This window comes from Epinephelus moara, chromosome 6, assembly GCF_006386435.1.
Source record: "Epinephelus moara isolate mb chromosome 6, YSFRI_EMoa_1.0, whole genome shotgun sequence".
NCBI classification, from domain to species: Eukaryota; Metazoa; Chordata; class Actinopteri; order Perciformes; family Serranidae; genus Epinephelus; species Epinephelus moara.
The window spans coordinates 28,410,492-28,429,105 of record NC_065511.1 but is presented as its reverse complement, the minus strand read 5'-3'; the positions used below and the strand labels follow the sequence as shown (position 1 = coordinate 28,429,105).

The 18,614-nt window shown below is 42.4% G+C and overlaps 2 protein-coding genes across 12 annotated transcripts in view; both read left to right on the top strand.

Annotated features, from left to right (window-relative positions):
- erfl1 (Ets2 repressor factor like 1) overlaps positions 1-7,892 on the top strand; it is a 58,162-nt gene extending 50,270 nt beyond the window's left edge. For 3 of the 5 annotated variants that reach the window (XM_050047112.1, XM_050047115.1, XM_050047111.1), the window contains exons 5-7: positions 1,602-1,788; positions 3,421-3,550; positions 5,271-7,892. In XM_050047112.1, the coding sequence (XP_049903069.1) occupies positions 1,602-1,788; positions 3,421-3,550; positions 5,271-6,088 (1,135 nt within the window). In that variant the 3' untranslated portion in view covers positions 6,089-7,892. The remainder of the gene's footprint in view (positions 1-1,601; positions 1,789-3,420; positions 3,551-5,270) is intronic. The other 2 variants (XM_050047116.1, XM_050047113.1) reach the window with 1 other exon arrangement.
- Positions 7,893-10,485: 2,593 nt separating this feature from the next.
- arhgef1b (Rho guanine nucleotide exchange factor (GEF) 1b) overlaps positions 10,486-18,614 on the top strand; it is a 66,626-nt gene continuing 58,497 nt past the window's right edge. For 3 of the 7 annotated variants that reach the window (XM_050047105.1, XM_050047104.1, XM_050047102.1), the window contains exon 1: positions 10,523-10,591. The gene's annotated coding sequence lies outside the window, so the exon portion shown is untranslated. Of the gene's footprint in view, positions 10,592-13,315; positions 13,437-18,614 lie in introns of all 7 variants that reach the window. The other 4 variants (XM_050047107.1, XM_050047109.1, XM_050047108.1 and 1 more) reach the window with 3 other exon arrangements.

Genomic DNA, 18,614 nt, shown 5'->3' with positions numbered 1-18,614 from the left:
AATAAAAAATTCAATAGGGATTTCAAAATTAAGCCCCAGTCTGAAATTGCTTGGACTTCTTCTCCAAAGTGGAGTACGGGGAAACTGCTCGGCACCGAACTTGCCGAAGGTGATTAAAGCGATACCGTTCACACTCCATACCTTCAGCAGTTTACACCCCCAACTGCACACACAGTTCTCTTATGCAAATACTCACTACCCTGACTTGTTCCCCCTACCCCACCCCCCTCCCTCTGCTTTCCTTTGGCCTCTTGTTAATGGGGGCTGTCGTCAGAGTCTAATTGTTATGAATTGGCTGGGGCCACAATTAGCCTTCTTAATTAGCCTCACTTAATTGCTCAATTAAGGGCCACGGCACAATTGCCACGCAAAGCAAAACACGTACACATCATTGCACTGGGCGCAGCCACTGTGGATACATGCTGATACTTACATGCTGCTGTGTTTGTTGATATTGTGCGTCTGCATAATGAGGCGTTGCTCACCGGTGTTTAATGCTGAGGTTGTCTAATGCATTCTGTATTCACTGCACCCACTGTGGTCACTTTAAAACAAAGAAGTGCTCAAAGAAACGGCATCCGAGATTTAAACTTCTGTCTCGCGATAAGACATCGGCAGGTTTTTCAATTTGCCCCCTCATCTCCCCTCACCCCCACCTGAGCGCTCGGCTCCTCTACCTGATCCAGATGGCTCCATGTTTTGCCTTTACCGCTGATCAACCCCGCATCCTGGCAGACTGTACATTGTGACACCTCAGTGGGTGGCACAGGAAACAGGCATGACGACGGCTCTACATGCCCAGCGGGAGACACCTGAGGTCGTTGCCATGGAGACTCCTCTTGTTGTCTTTTGAAAACGGAGGCAGACTCTCAGCGTCATCTACATTTACACATCACCTGGGTTGGATATCATGTTTCAGAGCCCAAATTGCTTCAGATGATTCAAATAAATAACTCATTTATCGGTAAACTTAGTAAATTATTTTCACTCCAGCAGTGACAAATATATGTTTTTCCGAATAAAATCCTTTTTTTTAACGTAGTATAAAATATGCGTACTTATTCATTTTATGGCATCAATATTTTTAAAGATCATAATAGTATCTTTTCATTTATTTTAATGCCATAATCCATATCATATTATATCATAATCTAATACCCATATTAGGTTTTGAATTGATATAATTTTGCGAACACTGAAAGTACTATTTTCTTTTGTTGTTTTTGTTCTAACGTTGACTTTATGTTAAGGGTTTGAGGCTCAAAGGGATTTGGCTTTTTGTCTTTTTGTCTGTTAACAGCTGAATAAAATTTCCCTTTAAAGAACCATATTGTATTGAATCAAGGCAGTCAGACATGAATTGATTTGAGCAAGGCGGAGATGAATAAAAACAGTGGGAAATCAGCATAGCTCTTGTCCTACAGCGCTGAAGTTGTTTACTTATTCGTTTCTGTTAGCGCTCAAACACAAAACCTTGATGCAAGCATTATATTAATCCTTCCCTCCTCTTTTCCTCTTCCTCTTCCTTTTCCCTTTATCCTTTACCCCCCCCCCCCCCCCACTCCATCCCTCCTTCGATATCCTCTCCTCCTCCTCTGCAGGTATTACTACAACAAGCGCATTTTGCACAAAACCAAAGGGAAGCGTTTCACCTACAAGTTTAACTTCAGTAAGGTGGTGTTGGTGAACTACCCCATCCTGGACATGGCCAACTCTCCCTTCTTCCTGGCCCAGAACCACTTCAATGGGGGCTCCACGGCACCAGACTGCACCCCAGAGGTACGCAGGGTAGGATGAAGGGACTGGGAAGGGAGGGAATGGAAAAGGGAGGTATTTTTTGTAAGATAAATATGCAGATAATTAAGTTTAAATTATAAAGAAAAACTGACACATACAGACTGAAATCTAAATTATACCCATATTTAATTTAACTCCTTGATGTTAGAGTGTGTGGCAATGAAAATGTCATTTAAATACACAGGGAATTTAACAAAAGAGAAAACTGGACCAAAGAAAAAAGGAGAAGAAACAGCGAGACACGGTGCTCCACTCCTTAATTTTTTATTAATAGTGATTTAATTCAGGTAACTGAAATCCATTTCACTCTAGTGGTTTTGCTGTTGTATTTCTGAGGCCCCTGCTGTGCGTTCGCTTTTTACAAGAGAATGACTGGTAATCATCGTTTCTATCTTTCATTCACGTCTCTAATAGTGATTGTAATAGAATACTTATTATTTGCCCAGAGAGATTGTAAAATTTTTACGGAGATAAATGGTTTAAGATCGCAGAGAGAAAGAAGAATGTCCTAATTTAGTCTAAAAATAATGTTATAACTTCACTTTGAAAGTGAAAAGATATTAAGAAAAAATGAACAGATTCATTTAAATGTGTTAAATCTCACATTGCATTTTGGATATGGCCGCACAAATTGTAAAAAAGTGTGTGTTGGTAATTTTATTTTAAGCATCTGATGTCCTAGAAAGTGCACGCAACTTGAAAGTACAGTAGGAGAGAATCATCCATCATTTGTCTGTGCCATCCTTAAGATGGGATAAGGAGACACAGACTCTGAAGGAGACAGTGGAGGGAGGACGGTTTTAACTTGTCCTTAAAACAAAAGAAGACGTTATCCCCTCCTTCTCTCATCCCCGTCTCCGATGGCGTATCCATCTGTCATCGATTGAAAATGAAAGAAATAGAAAGCAAAGGGGTCGCGTCAGATCAGATCAATGGCAGGTCATTAATGCGGTTTGTTAAGCAACGCAGATCTCGCTGCTCGGGAGTACAGTCTCACCTTTCAAACTTGGGGCTGCGGGGTGACAGATACTATTGATCCAAAGTCCTGCTAGGGGGGAAACAAAATCCCCCCTCTGTCCCCTTGATTCCTGAGATTCAACTGTTCCATTTATTTTTACCTTGCCTCCTTCTCCTTCACAGATTTTTGCACAGACAGAAAAGACACGCGCGCACCGACACACACAGCTGCTCTACATCCTGAATGGATGTCATTCCCTCAGATCTCAGTCCTATTCGTCCTGTGTCCCTCCACGCAGGACGAAGGCCCACAATCCCCCTCTCCCCTCGTCATTTATCCTTTGTGCCCACAATCTTAATCGCTGGTCTCCATTTGACTCTGTACTCTTCCTGCCTTTGAGTCTCTGAGCCTCCGCGTCCTCCTACCTCCCTTTTTACCCCAAGTCCCACGATACCCCTTTTTATCCTGTCCTTGCTGCGACTCTGTCACTGTTTGCATCACACTCTGCAAGGCGCTGCTATCAACATACAACTACTCGCCGCGCAACGCAGCAGCGCCATCAGGGTGGATTTATAGCAATGTGTGTGTGCTCTATTTGGGAAGTAGGCAAACTAATTTTAATCTTTTTCCACTCTCTTTTATTTCTCCCCCTTTTCGTCTCCCAGGCCATACAGTCCCTGTTTCCTCGTTTGCCAGACTCTGGCAGGGGAACGTCCCTGTTTGATCGAGGCACCACTGCACCAGGGCCCGAAGGAGACAAGCTGAGGCTGGATGCATTCCCCTTCCTCGGTTCAGGTGAGCTAATAGAGGGAGAAAAGTTTGTCAGAAACTCTGAGTGCCAGTGCAAAAAGCAGGAATCTTTCTGTATCCCAGAGACAAAGCCTTCTTCGCGAGGAAGGAGACAGCTTGTATTGAGGGTGCACGAGGCGTACAGGCAGCAAACAGACCTCCTTAAACAAAGGGAGGAGGAGGAGGAGAAGGTAGAGGGAAAGAGGAGAGCGGGGAGAGGAATGAGGATATGGGGAGGCATGAACATTTATTGTTAAAGGAAATAAGAGAGATGGCTGTCCCATCGCAGCCCGCAGTGAGGCTGTGCTCCAGGTGAGAGAGACCAGGTTAGCTTGTGAATTATGCATCTCAGCGGTGGTAAGAAACAAGGTGAAGGCTGGAGAAACCTTCCACCTTTTGAACACGGTTCTCCGCTTTTGTCCCCTTCTTTCTCTACATGTCGACAAACGCGGCGTCAATTTGTGTACATAATTATCAGTGCATATGCGTTAATGCATCTGTCTTTGTTTGCACCTCTGCACACTCTTTTTACGTGCATCAGAATGTGTGCGAATGTGCAGAGCTGGAGAGGCAGTGTGTAAACAGATCACACACACATGCACTCCTCATCACACAACCTGCCCCCCCCATCCCTCCTTCCCTCCTCCTCCTCCTCCCCCACTCTGTTTGTCCTCGGGTCCTATTCCCCCCTTCTTCCCTTCTCACCCTCCTCTCCCTCCCATGTGTCCCTGCTGTCCTAATCCCTTCCCAGGCAGGAAGGCCCTAATTGAGGGTGCAGGCTTCAGTTTGTGGCCTGTGGGCGCCCATTACTGTGTTTTCATAAGCAAGTGAGGCCTGCCTGACTGATTCAATATTCATGTGTCTGCCAGCTACTCCTGGCCCAGCACGCAGAGACTTCACCACTGTCAAATTAGCCCTGCATAGTAAATAACAGAGTGAGATAGAGAGAGCGAGGAAGGCTGAGAGAGGTGGAGGGTGCAGCCGAGAGAGGGAATCTTTGAGTTGGTTGTCAGTTGGAAGGAAGTACAGTAGGTGGTGAGGCAATGCTTTTGTTTGTTCATTAAAATTGAATTCCAGCATCACCTCAAATTTACCCCCTTTTTTCTGTTACCGAGCGATGCTCACAAGGAACTGAATAAGATGAGGTGCTATATTTAATTTGCCTCCATCTTAAGGTTTTTGCTTAATCTGAAATGGTGCGGTGACACGCGAGAACACTCGGGGAACAGGAGATTGACAGTTTGCAAGTTTCCTCCCTGTCAGTTGCTTAACCTCTGGAAGCACACAGACCAGGGTGCTGATGCATTCTTTATTATTTCTCTGCTACATTTTTCAACAAGGTGACTGTCACCGCTGTGATGATGTGCAGCTGTGGCTTCCCATCTCCTGTTTTTTAACATACAAGAATACATACTACAATGTTAGGAAGATGTAAACTCTGCTTGATGAGATTTTTTTTCTGCTGCAGTGCAGAATCTTTGTGTTCACATCTGGTTTTCGGCAGTGTGAGGTGGGTGCACTGCTCAGTTCTGGCATGCATAAATGAACCATCAGGTTTTTTTTTTTTTTGTTGAAAGCAGCCGTGCCAGAATCGGCCCCTGTGGCTTCTGATTAGAATTGCTAATACCGATGAGCATAATTAGTGAACATTCTTGGATGTTGTATGTCAAGAAACCTTTGGCCCCTCTGAGAGCTAACCTCCATCTCTGGATTTTCTCTGTCCTAGGTGCCCCGTGCTACACCAAACCCCCGTCCCTGCTGGGCCCGTACCCTCGCAACCCACCCTTTGACTACCCCTGGGGCTTCAACCCTTACCTCCCAGGGGCCTTCTCTCTCAATAACTGCCCCAAACTGCCCCCTGGTTCCCTCTACCCCTCCCAGTTTTACCCCAACCCTTTGCAGAGCAGCCTTTCCCAGCTGCCTCACCCCTTCTCCTCCCTGCTCCCCCCAGCGGAGGCAGGTGGGGGTGAGAGGGGAGCGGCAGGGCAAACCGGAGGGACAAACGGCACGGCGGGTGGTCAGCCAGTCAGACTCTGCCTGCCACCGTACCCGGGGACCCTGACGATGGGTCGGACGGACATTGGCAACGGGGCGGCGATAGGGGAGAGGGAAAGGGTGGAGGCCAACACTCCAGGCGCGGGGCTGAATTTGGGGCTGGGAGCGGTCGGCGTGGGAGCCGGGACTGGGACGGGCCAGCAGAGCCCCACGGAGAGGAGAGGAGGGGTGAAGCAGGACCCGGAGTCAGACTCAGACCTGGAGATCACAGATCTGAGCGACTGCAGCTCGGAGAACGAAAACGAGCATGAATTCGGCATTAGGAAGGAATCCAGCTTGGCGACCCGATCACAGATAGTGCTGGATGGAAAGAAAGGGAGCGTGCTGCCACCCATCTCCTCTCTTCCCCCAACAGTGTCCCCGCATCCTCTGAAGAGCCTGATGCCCATCAGTCCCCCGCCCCCGTCCCTGCCTCCGTCACTTTCCCCCTCCATGGCTCTGCATGAAAGACACAGGGAGACAGAGACTCTCAAAATGATACACAGCTAATACATTTTCTCCCGCGTCCACCATCTTGCCCGTCTGTGCTCTGATAACTCTCTTTTTCTCTTCTTTCTTTTCTCGGAGACACTTTTCTGCGTTAAATTGTCAACTCCACAATCACTCTCGATAGATACTTTTTTCCAGGAAAGGCAGTTATGTTCTATACTTCTGAAATTACTGTTTCCCTGTTTGCTGTGTAAGTTTTTAACTTGCCCACAGTCCATTACACCACCGACTCGTCCATCTCAGAATATATGGGGCGTACAGTTTTCAGAGTATCGGCTGTCTGCATCGCCATCTTGTCCTTTCTGTTTTGATCTCTCACACCAAATGATCGCTCCATGCTTTGTAGACTTGTTTTACGCATTGCCAGCAGGACTCTACAATTTGCTGTCTGCAGCCGAGCTATGATAGAAGGCAGTGAGGTGGTAAATTGCAACACAGCAATGCCTGCCTTGACAAACATTAACAAACAACATCCCTATACTAACAGAACAGAACAACAAATAATGCTCAGATCGATCCAATTTTACAGATTTGTCCTGTAATTCTTGAGATTTGGACTATATATATAAATATATAATCACTATGACTTTTGAGACATAGTCAAATACTGCCACCCAGTGGTCCTTTCACTCAACGTCTCCTTCATCATCTAACCTCCGTAATCCTGTGAGTACAATTGTTGCCCCTGAGTTTATTTTGCACTTACTTTTATATGATATTGTTTCTTGCAGGTTAATTTAAATGTTGAAACCCATATTTTTTAATAGTGTTACCTGTGATAGTCTGTGAATATTTATTTTGTCCTGTGGTTCAAGTATCTTTCTGCACATTTTCTAAAAGGAAAGAAAAAGAGAGCAGAGGGAGCCGGACCAACCTAGAAATTTGTATGAATATTTCAGTGTATATATTTTATTATGGTGTACATTACATTTAATTATTATTCACTATGATAAGATTTAGCTGTATTGTTGTGATTTAATTCAGTATTTAAACATGTTGGAAAAATTATAAGCTTAGGTGTATCAAAGTTTAAATTATTAATGGCAGACGATCTGCACTCTGAAGATGTTTTTCTATGATGAGGACAGAGTTCACACTGGGAATTGTGTCTGATTTTCTCGACCCCAATTAATTGTGCCCTTTGGTCATTTTTGCCAGACGCCCAACGTACGAACCCTTTGGGTTCAAAAATATGCCGGTAGACTTATTTTTATAGTTAGCATTCACCCAGTGTAACTGTACTGTAATTAGTCAAATGTGAATAATATTGGTCTTTGCATTTTCTTTTTTAAATCCTTCCCCGAAAATCTGTTTTGATTATTTTTCAATCAGTACTTTTTGTCCATGCCAGCAGCAGGGCAATCGGTTTTGCTTGAGGACATTAAAAGAAAAGAAGAAAACTGTTTACGTTTGCAAATCTAATGACCAACGTCCCTCCTGCGGCCCCGTCTCTCAGCACAGAGTGAACACTACACCATATTGTACAGCTTCATAGCCTTTATAGCCTATGGTTTGTCAAACAGTGGCGGTATACGATTAGTTGTGAAAGCTCTATTGTAAAGTTAATGTAAAGCTCTATGTTTGTTGAGTTGCTACGGGAAAGGCCTCCAGTCACCTCCACGTGGAGTTCACGAAACTAACAGCTGTAAATACTGTTTCCTTTGTGTGTGTATGTGTGTGTACACATCCAAAAATGACAATGCAGTGGTTTTACCTGTCATCTCTCTTTGTTTTACTGTAAAGAGGAAAAATGGAAAGTGCAAAAAAGAAGAAAAAGATTAATATCTTCAAAAGCAATAAACATTATTCTGGATAGTGGACTGTTGTTGACTGTGAGTTTGTTGAACATACACAGTGTGTGACATCGAGCAGCAAAACGAAAGGTGGACACCACAGTATTTTTAATATTTGGAATTAAACTGAATATTTCTGTCCGAACACTTTATATTTCCTGTAGTAAATAATTTCTATTATAGATCATTCAGATGTGACATCTGTGCCAAATTCAAATTTTGGTATTGTTTTAAAATCTACAAAAAACAAAGTCACAAAAAAAAGGAATTTAACTGCACTGATAGAAATAATGATGTAATTCTTTCCACACTGTAAAGAAATTAAGAATTAAAAGTTTAATTTCAGCACAGCAAATTTGTATGGCTTCCTGTAAAACAGCCCATATTTTGTCCTCATTTAATTCAATTAACAAAAGTATTTTTTTAATGATTTGAGAATGACTGATACAAGTAATATATAGATTTAAAACCCTAATAGTGTCGTGTATTTTTACAACTTGCTCCTAATTTGGTGATTAAAAGCTTCCTGATTTACTTGCATTTCATACAACATCCCTATGAAAACACACATTTATGCCATAGTAATAATAATAATAATAATAACAATGATAACAAAAGTATTAACACAGTTGTAGCCATCACATTGAACATGTACCTGAATTCCTAGGATGCCTGCTGAAGGTGTCATGACCATTCAGACACATTTTTTGGGCTTGTATTTTATTACTTTTGTATAGGTGTGTATGCAATAGCTCCAATTAATGTCAAAAATAAAAAAATCATTCAACACATGCTGATAATTTCAGACACTAAACAGTATATTTTTCCTTTATCTCAATGTCTCACCACCAATCTGGTAATTACTAGTGTGACTCCAAATCCAGGTTGTGACACAGCATCTGAGTGAGGGACAAACCGTAGTAACACCTTTCCTCCAAATCTCTGCAGCTGTGATGATCAACATCATGACGTATGAGGTCTGAAAACATATGTTAATTACACTCACACAGTTCGGACATGAACGGCACGACCGAGGAATGTTTGTACATTCTCACAGTCGATGATAAAAACGTATAACCTCCTCAGCTATGACATCTACAGTCTCAAGTCATCACACACGCCACCTGAAATGTGTGATGTAATCAAGGTTATGAGCATGATGAAAGCGATGAGGAGTGAACCTGTTGGGGAAAGCAGACACAGAGGTTGAGTGTAGTTAGGAAGCATGGGCGTAGGTATCAGGGGGGACGCAGAGGACATGTCCCCCTCAGTGTCGGACATTTACTCTGACAAAATTAAAGACATTCACACAATAAAGTGTTGCAGAAAAGGCACAGATTGGTGCATAGAAATATCACCAGAATACCGGAAATTACATGCTCAAGATTTTCCGATGGCGGACCCCAAGACCCCCAGTTTCACATGTGTCCCCCACAATATTAAAGAACACCTACGCTTTTGTTAGGACGTGACAAAGTCCCTGATAAACTGTAATTCACCAGCTTCAGCTTGTTTTGCTGTGTTTTGTCTGTATTTATTTTATTGTATGTCTCTTTTTCACCTCATTTAATCTTCTTTCTTGACTGTCTAAATGTCTCTGCACTTGTTTTTACTTGTTCACTTATCAACTTATTACACAATAAAGGTCAAAAAAAGAAAAGTAATTCACTATCAGCACAACAGCTCAGCCTGGACTCTTCACCACCAAATTAGATAGGGAGAAACTGCACACTGTGTCAACCTGTAATGCAAAATATATACATATATAAAACTGCACACAAGCAAACAGTGTTTATTTCAGGACATAAAAGAAATCTGAGTGTCTACAATTCCATAAAACTAAATGTAATGAAGATCAGCTGCTGTTTCCAAGATCAAAAACAAACCCCCTTTATTGAGGATTTATTGAATATAGATGCAGTTTTACGTCATTAGTTTAGGAGCACAGGTCAAACTGTGAGGTCAGTCCCACTAAGTCAAACTGCAGATGTGCAGGCGACCAGGTTGTGCCTGTGTTTCTCCACAAGGTGGCGTAAGGAGGCTGGAGTAGAGGTGAGACCAGTGGGTGTCCAGGCAGGTAGTAAAGTTTGATTTGAGCAATTCAACTCTGCAAACAGTTGCTTTGATTTCCCGACAGACATGTTCTTTACGGTGCAGGCATCTCAGAGACAAATGTGCAACAGCTTTCCATTGCAGGAAATTAGGTAATAATTATCAAAGCATCAGTAAAGTGTTGGACAGCAGATCGGAGCAGTGTTGCAAAGTGCATGAAACAGTCAAAACACTTCATATAACATACTTTAGACTCATATTTTGTTAAGACTAACATGAAATGCACATGTACAAACGCTTATAGAATATTTACATTGAGTGTGGCACAAGGTGAGGGCTGAATGGGGACGAGTTACTGTGTAACACAGTGCGGAAACAAGCCTTTCACACGGTTTGCTTTTTTATAAAACTTTGTCAGTGGAGCCAAAAAACACAACTAAGCGAAGAGTTACATTTGAAGCAGTTTTAATGTTGTTGTAATTGATATATTTTTGCGCCATATCTTTACTTTGTATCCGCCGTGTGTCGGTCCCCTGCGCTTTTTTTTTTTTTTTGATGTGTACTTCCGCGTACAATGTTTTTTTCCCACTGACACACGGCAACTTTCGAACAGGAAACCTATTAGACGCTTCGCCTGTCGCTTTCTCTTTATCCACGGGTGAGTATTTTATTTCAACACTTGTCGCTGACGAACATTACAAAGAGTTTTAACTTTTCCAGAGGAGCTTTGCGTGGTGAAATTTAAAGCCCGTCACGGATGTTTGTTTTACCGAGAGAAACGGCTTATTCCTGCCCTCCACAGCCCGAGAGCTGCAGACGGTAGCGTCCACATACAGGAATGCTGCCTTTGCACGGCATATCTCGCCCTCTGTGGTTGTATATAAATAAAAAAAACGAGCTGATAATGCTTTTATTTAACACTGTGGTTAATGAATGTGGCCCTGGCACCAAAATGACTCCCATTAGGGAACTTGAAGCATGTGTCAGAGGCAGTTATGTGGGCACGTCAGGTAGCAGAGGTGGCCCGTGTGAATTTTTCTGCCAAAGCCATCTAGGATTTTACGAGTCGTTTAGGTCTCCTACCAAACTACAAATCACTTTAATATTCCCAAAGCGGGCTATGCGGTGTCATTTGAGTTTATAGCTGGTGACCTTGTGAAATTTTATGTATCCTTATCTTTGCAGGAGTGTCCTGCTGACAGTCACCACAGAGGTGCTGTGGTTGTTTCTCACAAGGAAAATACTGTTGTTTATTCTTTTTATATTATCTCTGTTTCCTGCTCTATTCATGTGAAACAAAGGCTCTCAGCACTGTGACTTAATTTGGATAATCAGTGCCAGATCAAACTTTTTTTATTTCCTCCTATCTGTCAACTTTGTTTTCGCCATGGGCGGATTATGAGACATTGGGCCCCTGGGCACAGACATGCAAAAGGCCCCACCACCTCTACTAAACAGGAGCAAGACACATAGATTTTGTCGTTGTTTTGCCACTGTACATTGTTTTGTGTTTGTTTGTAGTCACGTTGCATTTCGTAAAAGTAATTTTGTGGATTTTTATGGGTTGTTTTGTGTCTTCTCACGGTTGTTTTTCGTGTCTGTTTGCTCATTTTGTGTCTCTCTGAGGTAATTTTGTGTCTTTTATTGGTGATTTTTTGTTCGGCTTGTTTTGCCCCTTAGTTGCAGGGGCCATTGCAGTTCCTTTGCTTCTCTTTGTGGTCATTTTATGCCCTTTTTTTGTCACTTTGTGTCCTGTAGTGGTTGTTTTGTGGGTCTCTCTGCTCATTTTGTGCCACTATGAGGTGATTTAGTGTCTTTTATTGGTGATTTTTGTGTCAGTGGTTGTTTTGCCCCTTGGTTGTTCAGTTCTTTGCAGTTCCTGTACATCTCTTTGTGGTCATGTTGTGACACTGGTAATTTCATGCCCTTTTTTGTCATTTTGTGTCCTGTAGTGGTTGTTTTGTGGGACTGTTCGCTCATTTTGTGCGTCTTCGGGGTAATTTTGTGTCTTTTTTGGTAATTTTTTGTTAGGGTTGTTTTGCTCCTTAGTTGGTCTGTTCTTTGCTGTTCCTTTGCATCTCTTTGTGATCATGTTGCATCTCTTAAAGGTAGTTTTTTGGTCGTTTTGTGTCTCTTTGTGGTAACTTTGTGACTTTTTATTGGTGATTTTTGTGATTAGTTGTTCTGTTCTTTGCAGTTCCTTTGCATCTCTCTGTAGTCATTTTGTGTCACTTTGGGGTAGTTTTGTGCCTTTTTTTTGTCGTTTTGTTGCAGTTGGTTTGTATGTGTTTTTAGTAATTTTTGCCTGTTTGAAGTAAATTTGCATCTTTTTTGGTAGTTTCTTTGTCAGTGGTTGTTTTGCCCCTTCTTGTAGTTGTTCTGTTTCTCTTTGCAGACCCTTTGCGTCTCTTTGTAGTCATGTTGTGTCTCTTTGCAGCCTTTTTGTGTCCCTTGTAGTCCTGTTAAGTCTTGCTGGTGTTTGATTAAATGAAATGTTGCAGGTGAAGGCCCGTGACACTCTGGGTCCTCTGTGCCTGTGCCCGGTAGTGCTGTTTTGTAATCCATCCATGTTTTTTGCACAGCATGAAATGAGGCTCTGTATGACATGAGTCCCTCCTAGTTTTCTCTCCCCCCTGCTTTTTTCCTATACCACTCACTCATCTGATCAGCCTATGTAGAGTGGGAGTTTCAGTCCAGACACTGTTCAGTAATTAGTGTCTGCATATAATTGATTACCCATGATGATTTTGCCTTGTGAAACAGAGGACATTGCCTACAGTGCAGCATAAGCGAGAGTTTCCTGCGCCCACAGGAAACTGCAATTACTGTACATCCAGTGCGGCTTCATTATCTCACTGCAGTCATTAACTAAAGATAGAGAGGCTTGAACAGTGTGGGCTGTGCTTGCCAGTCATGTTTTTATTAATCACTCCTCAACAAACAACTTCAGTGTTGCCAGGCCAGTTTGACTTACCTCTGTGACTTTGACTCCTGCAGGTTTTTTACTCTGCAGGCTCTGACTTAACAAACTCATGATTCCTGTGAATTATAATAACGAATTAGTTATTAGACGGGGCCATGTGTGTGTGTTAAGGGCGTTGCAGCCGGCGGTTTTGGAGACTGTGACGCGTTCCCAGCCAGACGCTGCACCCCAGAGGCCCCATGTGAAGCAGGGCCCTGCCACTTCCTGTTACGCTCTGCTAGACTAGAGGAGCACTGCACTTGTCATCTCTCTCTCCCTCCACGTTTTACAAGTGCAGGCCTGTCTGGAGCCCAAAGGCTACCTTCTCTTCCTTTTAAAGGAATGTTGGCTATTTAATCTGAGTTGCTGTGCCGCTCTCTCTCCCCCTCCTCGTCTCTCTCGCTCTCTCTATTGTTATAGGCCTACGTAAACTCACCCACATCCACTGTCTCTCAGAGGGTAGGAGGATGAACTGGGATAGGGCTGCAGCGTGGCATTGTTGTTAGCCTCTATGAGAGATACCCAACAACTGGAATGACAGGTAATGGCACCCGCAGTGGAACAGCCAGGGGGTGTCCTAAGGGCCTGGAGCTGTGTTGCAGGCAAGCTAATAATTTTCTGTAGTCAGGCTCGGACTTCAAAGGGAACACAGGTATTCTTCTCTGGCTGCAGTTAGATTGACGCACAGGCAGCAGATAATGAGAGACAGAGCGGACTGGGCTGCTCTTCTTCTCTCAGCGGGTCAGCAGTGAAATCTACTGATTCCTCCTGAGTGAGCTCAGTGGGTGAGGTGGGGTGAAGTTACAAAAGTCTGTGTGTGTGCATGTGTGTGTGTATACAGGAAGGTGGTTATTTTGTACTGCGCCTTCGACGAAGCTATACCTGAAACCACAGCTAATCTCAGCACTGAACTAGGTGATGCACTGTGAGGTGTGAGTGTGTGTTTCTGCAGCTGTTGGAATAGATCATGGATACATATGCGGTATGTTATTGTACATATATGAGGGAGACAAAAGAGATTTGTCACCTGGAAGACGATTTTATTTCTTTTTATTTGTCGTAGGCCATGTGAAGATAGATCGGTTTAATGTCACTTCAGAGGAGAACTGACTTTGTTCGCTGTGTGAGACGAGTGAAATTGGGAGTGAGGTTCATTTTTGGTTGTACTGTCTTGCCTACGAAGACATAACGGTTGTACTTTTTAGTAAAATGACCTCCATTTATGTTGATTTCTATCTCTATGACCACGAGAATTCAGAGTTATGTTTCAGAAGGTGAACCTTTTTATGGCAGACTATGTTTTCCAGGCCTGGGATAAAAGGCGGAGCGCTTTGTTGAGGACTGCACAGTAAGATAACATGTGCTTTGGGTTGATAACTGCAACGATATTGTAATGGTGTCTTGTAAACCGATGAGGGTGGTGCACATGTTTAAACGATAAAGAATAAAGCAAATCAATCAGCCAGTGAGGGTTATGTTGTAAATCAGTGAGCAGGATTTAATGCAGCTTGGTTTGGCTGGTATATTTACTGGATTATAAACTGGATTAACAACAAACAGACGTTTCCATCTGGTTGTTTTATCTTTAAATGGCTCCTCAATTGAATTTTTTAGAGAACACATCATAATATTTTGTCACGTTTTCAAGGGAGACCAAGTCGACTGCATGAAAAGACACAACGATACTAAAACAGACGACAATAGGCCTTCTCACCATAAAAGCACAGGTGTGAACAATAAACTTAATGATGGCTGTGTTCCATTTAGCTGCTGGGTCTCTGTCACACCGTCATGACTCTCTGGGACACTTGAATATAACGAAGCTGCCATTGATGTTATTGTAACACCTGTGCTTTTACTACTACGATGAGTCAACCTGTAATAAAAGTCACGCCCTCGCTCACCACTCCCTTGTAATCGTTTACTCTGTAGTGAGCTCTAAATTACTACCATACTAATTATTGTAATTTTGCATCATCGGTGACAGGTGTCATGTCATGTGACTCATTTTTGTGTGCTTGTCATGGACACTGTTTATTTTATTGTGGCACTATATAATTCACACATCTCAGATTCAGAATTCAGACACCTTACGCAGATGTTATTGCAATTTAAGATTCAATCTACTGTAATAGAAGATTTTAGCCATGTTGCCCATCAGTAGTGTGTATGGCTGTAATGGTATGGGGTTTAGACGAACTGTGAGAGACAAATTAAAAACTGAAATGTCAAAATGAAAGCAGCAGAGGCCATGGGTCAAGCTCAGAAAACATTTGATTCTACATTTCCCACAATGCACTTCAGTAGTTTGTTCTAAATTAGACTCCCCCTGCCTGTTAAATTCGCTCATCTTTGACACACACAGGGCTGGGTATTGTTTAAAAAGTGATAACAGTACAAATACCAGTTCCCCTAAAGTAGAGTGCTTCATTTGATACCCATCATGTCAGTGTAAGTATTCAGTATCATAAAATGCCACCAGAAACGCCACCAGCGTGTTGGTGGCATCTCGACACGCTGAACTGCTAACTCCACCAGATACACCAAGCTGGACTTCACCATACCTCCAACTGTGTGGCAGGGGTGTCCAAACCTTTTTGAATGGGGGCCAGCTGCTTCTCCTATCATATGGGTTATTTAAAAACAAGTCACATTCAAATGGACAAATGCAAATGTTTCATCGATCAGCGAAAAAGCAATCAAATTTCCAATGCTCCTGAAAGCAGCAGCCCTATCTGTAGACTTTATGCTTTTGTGCTGTGGCCATGTTTGTTTCTTTACCCTGTGTTTATGAAATCTCTCGAGTTCCACCTGCGTAGCTCCTACTTGTGGTACTTATTCACGCCATCGTGAGGTGAACAGAAAAAATGCAACATGAACTATTGTGCGGCAGAGCACATACAGTATTATTTTGAAAGACATGTCGCGGGCCATTTAAAATTGGTCCACTGGCCACGGCTAGCCCCTGCGCCAGACTTTGGATATGCCTTCTGTATGGGCTGTAGCTGCTGCAGTAGTGGGCCAGGTACACATCGCATTGAATCAAAGAACGCTTGTGGTGATTGGCTGAGAGCAAAACCGTATAAATAGTCTTTGTATCTGGGAACAATATGATGCAGGTATCGCTGCTGGACTAGAGATATATCGATACTACTATTCTAGCACTGGGTTGATGAGATACCCAGCCCTGTTCACACCCATATCCTCTGATGCTGGGTTCAGATTACACAATAGTTTTGTCAGATTAAGTGATGAAAGAGTCAGAAATTCTTGCTGTGACTCGGCCGAAAGATAACAGACACATTGGTCCCCAGCCAATTAAAGCTTGCCGTCTTTTACGCAGTGCATGATGTCACCAGGAAGGAGGCGTTAGGAATGGATTTACAGGAACAAGAATGTAAACAAATAATGGCGGCGTGTGTAAAGCTGGTTATCTTGTGTTTGTACCAACAACAGTGACCTTGCCTCTGTCTCACAGTTCCACCTAACAACATTTTTATGTTTTATATCATTCCACTTTCGCTTTGTCATGTTTACAGTCATGCCGAGATGACATCACTGTGACTTCATCAGGTTTATATACTCAGACATGCATTTTACAGCTATCCTTGCAGCCAGTGCTCCCCATGATGAGTAGACTTGATGTCTTGTTTTGCCCTTTTGTCGGAGCAGAGTGTTTTAATGTAGGCTAAACATTGATTTTTGTTTTAATGTCCCAATTTTGGACCACTGTGAAGCTGCACATACGTCCCCCTAGTTCAGTAGTCGTATGATATCAGCTCATTCACAGTGATTTTTAAGTTATATTAGCTCATGCAGGCAGCTCAGCGTTTCCACCTGCCAATCTCTGTCATCTCTCAGCTGTCATCCAGGACTGATTCACACACTGCAGTTTAACTAGACAAGACTCCCTGCTCACAGTTTGTGTGGTCAAGTGCATTTGTGAGACGTGAATCATGTGTGCAGAGTTGACATCTGCCTCACAAACACACACACACACGCACAAATGTAAGACCGCTTCAGAGACCAAAATGAACGCAGTCAATCTCAGCTCTCATGCTTAATGATAAGAGAATTTCGTGCAAGTCTGAATGTCGGCTTCAGCGCTTTGCTTCTCACACTCTGAAAAAAGAAAAAGGTAGAAAATGGAAAGAGTTACATCCCTCTGTCCAAGAGTGAGTCAGAGAGATGGCTGGAAAGCCGATGTGACAGAGAGTGTGTGAGTGAGTGAGTGAGTGAGTGAGAGAGGGAGGAAACAGAGAATGGGCTCTTTCATTTGAGGGTCAGGGTGGAAAAAGCGAGGCTCGACTCCATAGATGATGTTTACTCTTGAGGAGTGAATGATGGGGGGTATGGCGGGGTGAAAGGTCCTCCAGTCTGAGTGAGTGTTTTTGCAGACAGTGTGCTCACTGTGTGTGCTAGCACCCAGGCCTTTACGAACAGAAGGAATCCTGTATTTCTCATATTGTAATAAACGCTAACACCACTGATTAGAGCTGCAACAATTAATTGATTAGTTGTCAACTAATCGCCAGCTAAGTTAATAATCGTTTAAATTTGCTGATTCCAGCCTCTTAAGCGTGAATATTTTCTTGTTTCTTGACTCCTTTGACAGTTAAATGAACAACAAGACATTTGAGGACAATATATTGAGCTTCAGGAGACACTGTTCGACATTCTCCACCAAGTTCTGACGTATTATAGACCAAACAACTAATTGATTTATTGAGAAAATATTCGTTAATCGCAGCCCTACTATGGATACATGATAATGACACTTTAGCAGTCATACAGTACACAAACTTATCTCTATTGTCATTTTGAATATTGCCAAGATTTATCATTTTTGATTAAATGTAAAAGCACCACTTGTCTAGTTTCCACCAGTGATGTTTACCCATTGATTTAAAGTAACCGTGATGTTTTGGGCCAAAAGTACTTGATTAGTATGTTCTTATTTATTGCTTAATATTTCTTAAGTATATATGCTTTCTATTTTGATAATCGATTAACTTCCTCAGTCATTTTTCAAGCAGACATGCCCCAAATTTTCTGGCTTAAGCTTTGCATTTATGAGGATTTGTAGGGTAGTTCAACAGATAATTACTTGGCAACTATTTTAACTATTCGTTAATTGTTTTAGTTGGGTTTTTTTTAAGCAAAAACGGCAAACATTTGCCTGTTTCATGCTTCTTAATTGTTAGAATTTGATGCCTTCCATTATTATACATGATAATCAGCAGAAAAGCTTTACATTTTTGGACTGTGTTGGTCGGATAAAACATCCATTCAAAGACATCACCTCAGGCCCTGGGAAATTAAACGGGGCGTGTTTATTCTGACATTTGACTGTCAGACTGATTAATTGATTAATTGATGATGAAAATAATCGTTAGTTGCAGCCCTAAAATTTACTATGCATGGGTCTTGAACAGTTTTTGGACAAAACAAGCAATTTAGGGAACTTGTAACTGACTTTTTTGACTACATAATGAGTAGGTTTGTATTGAAATCCTCCCTGTAAAGTGTATTGGCACATATTGTCTAATATAAGCATAACATACTGAAAATAAATTACATCACCTCTCCTGACAGAGCGTATTTTTAAAGCAGTTACAGGCTGATCAGAATCAGAATCAGAATCAGAATCAGAAATACTTTATTGATCCCCGAGGGGAAATTATTTATGTTACAGGTGCTCCTTGCAAGAGAGGAAAGA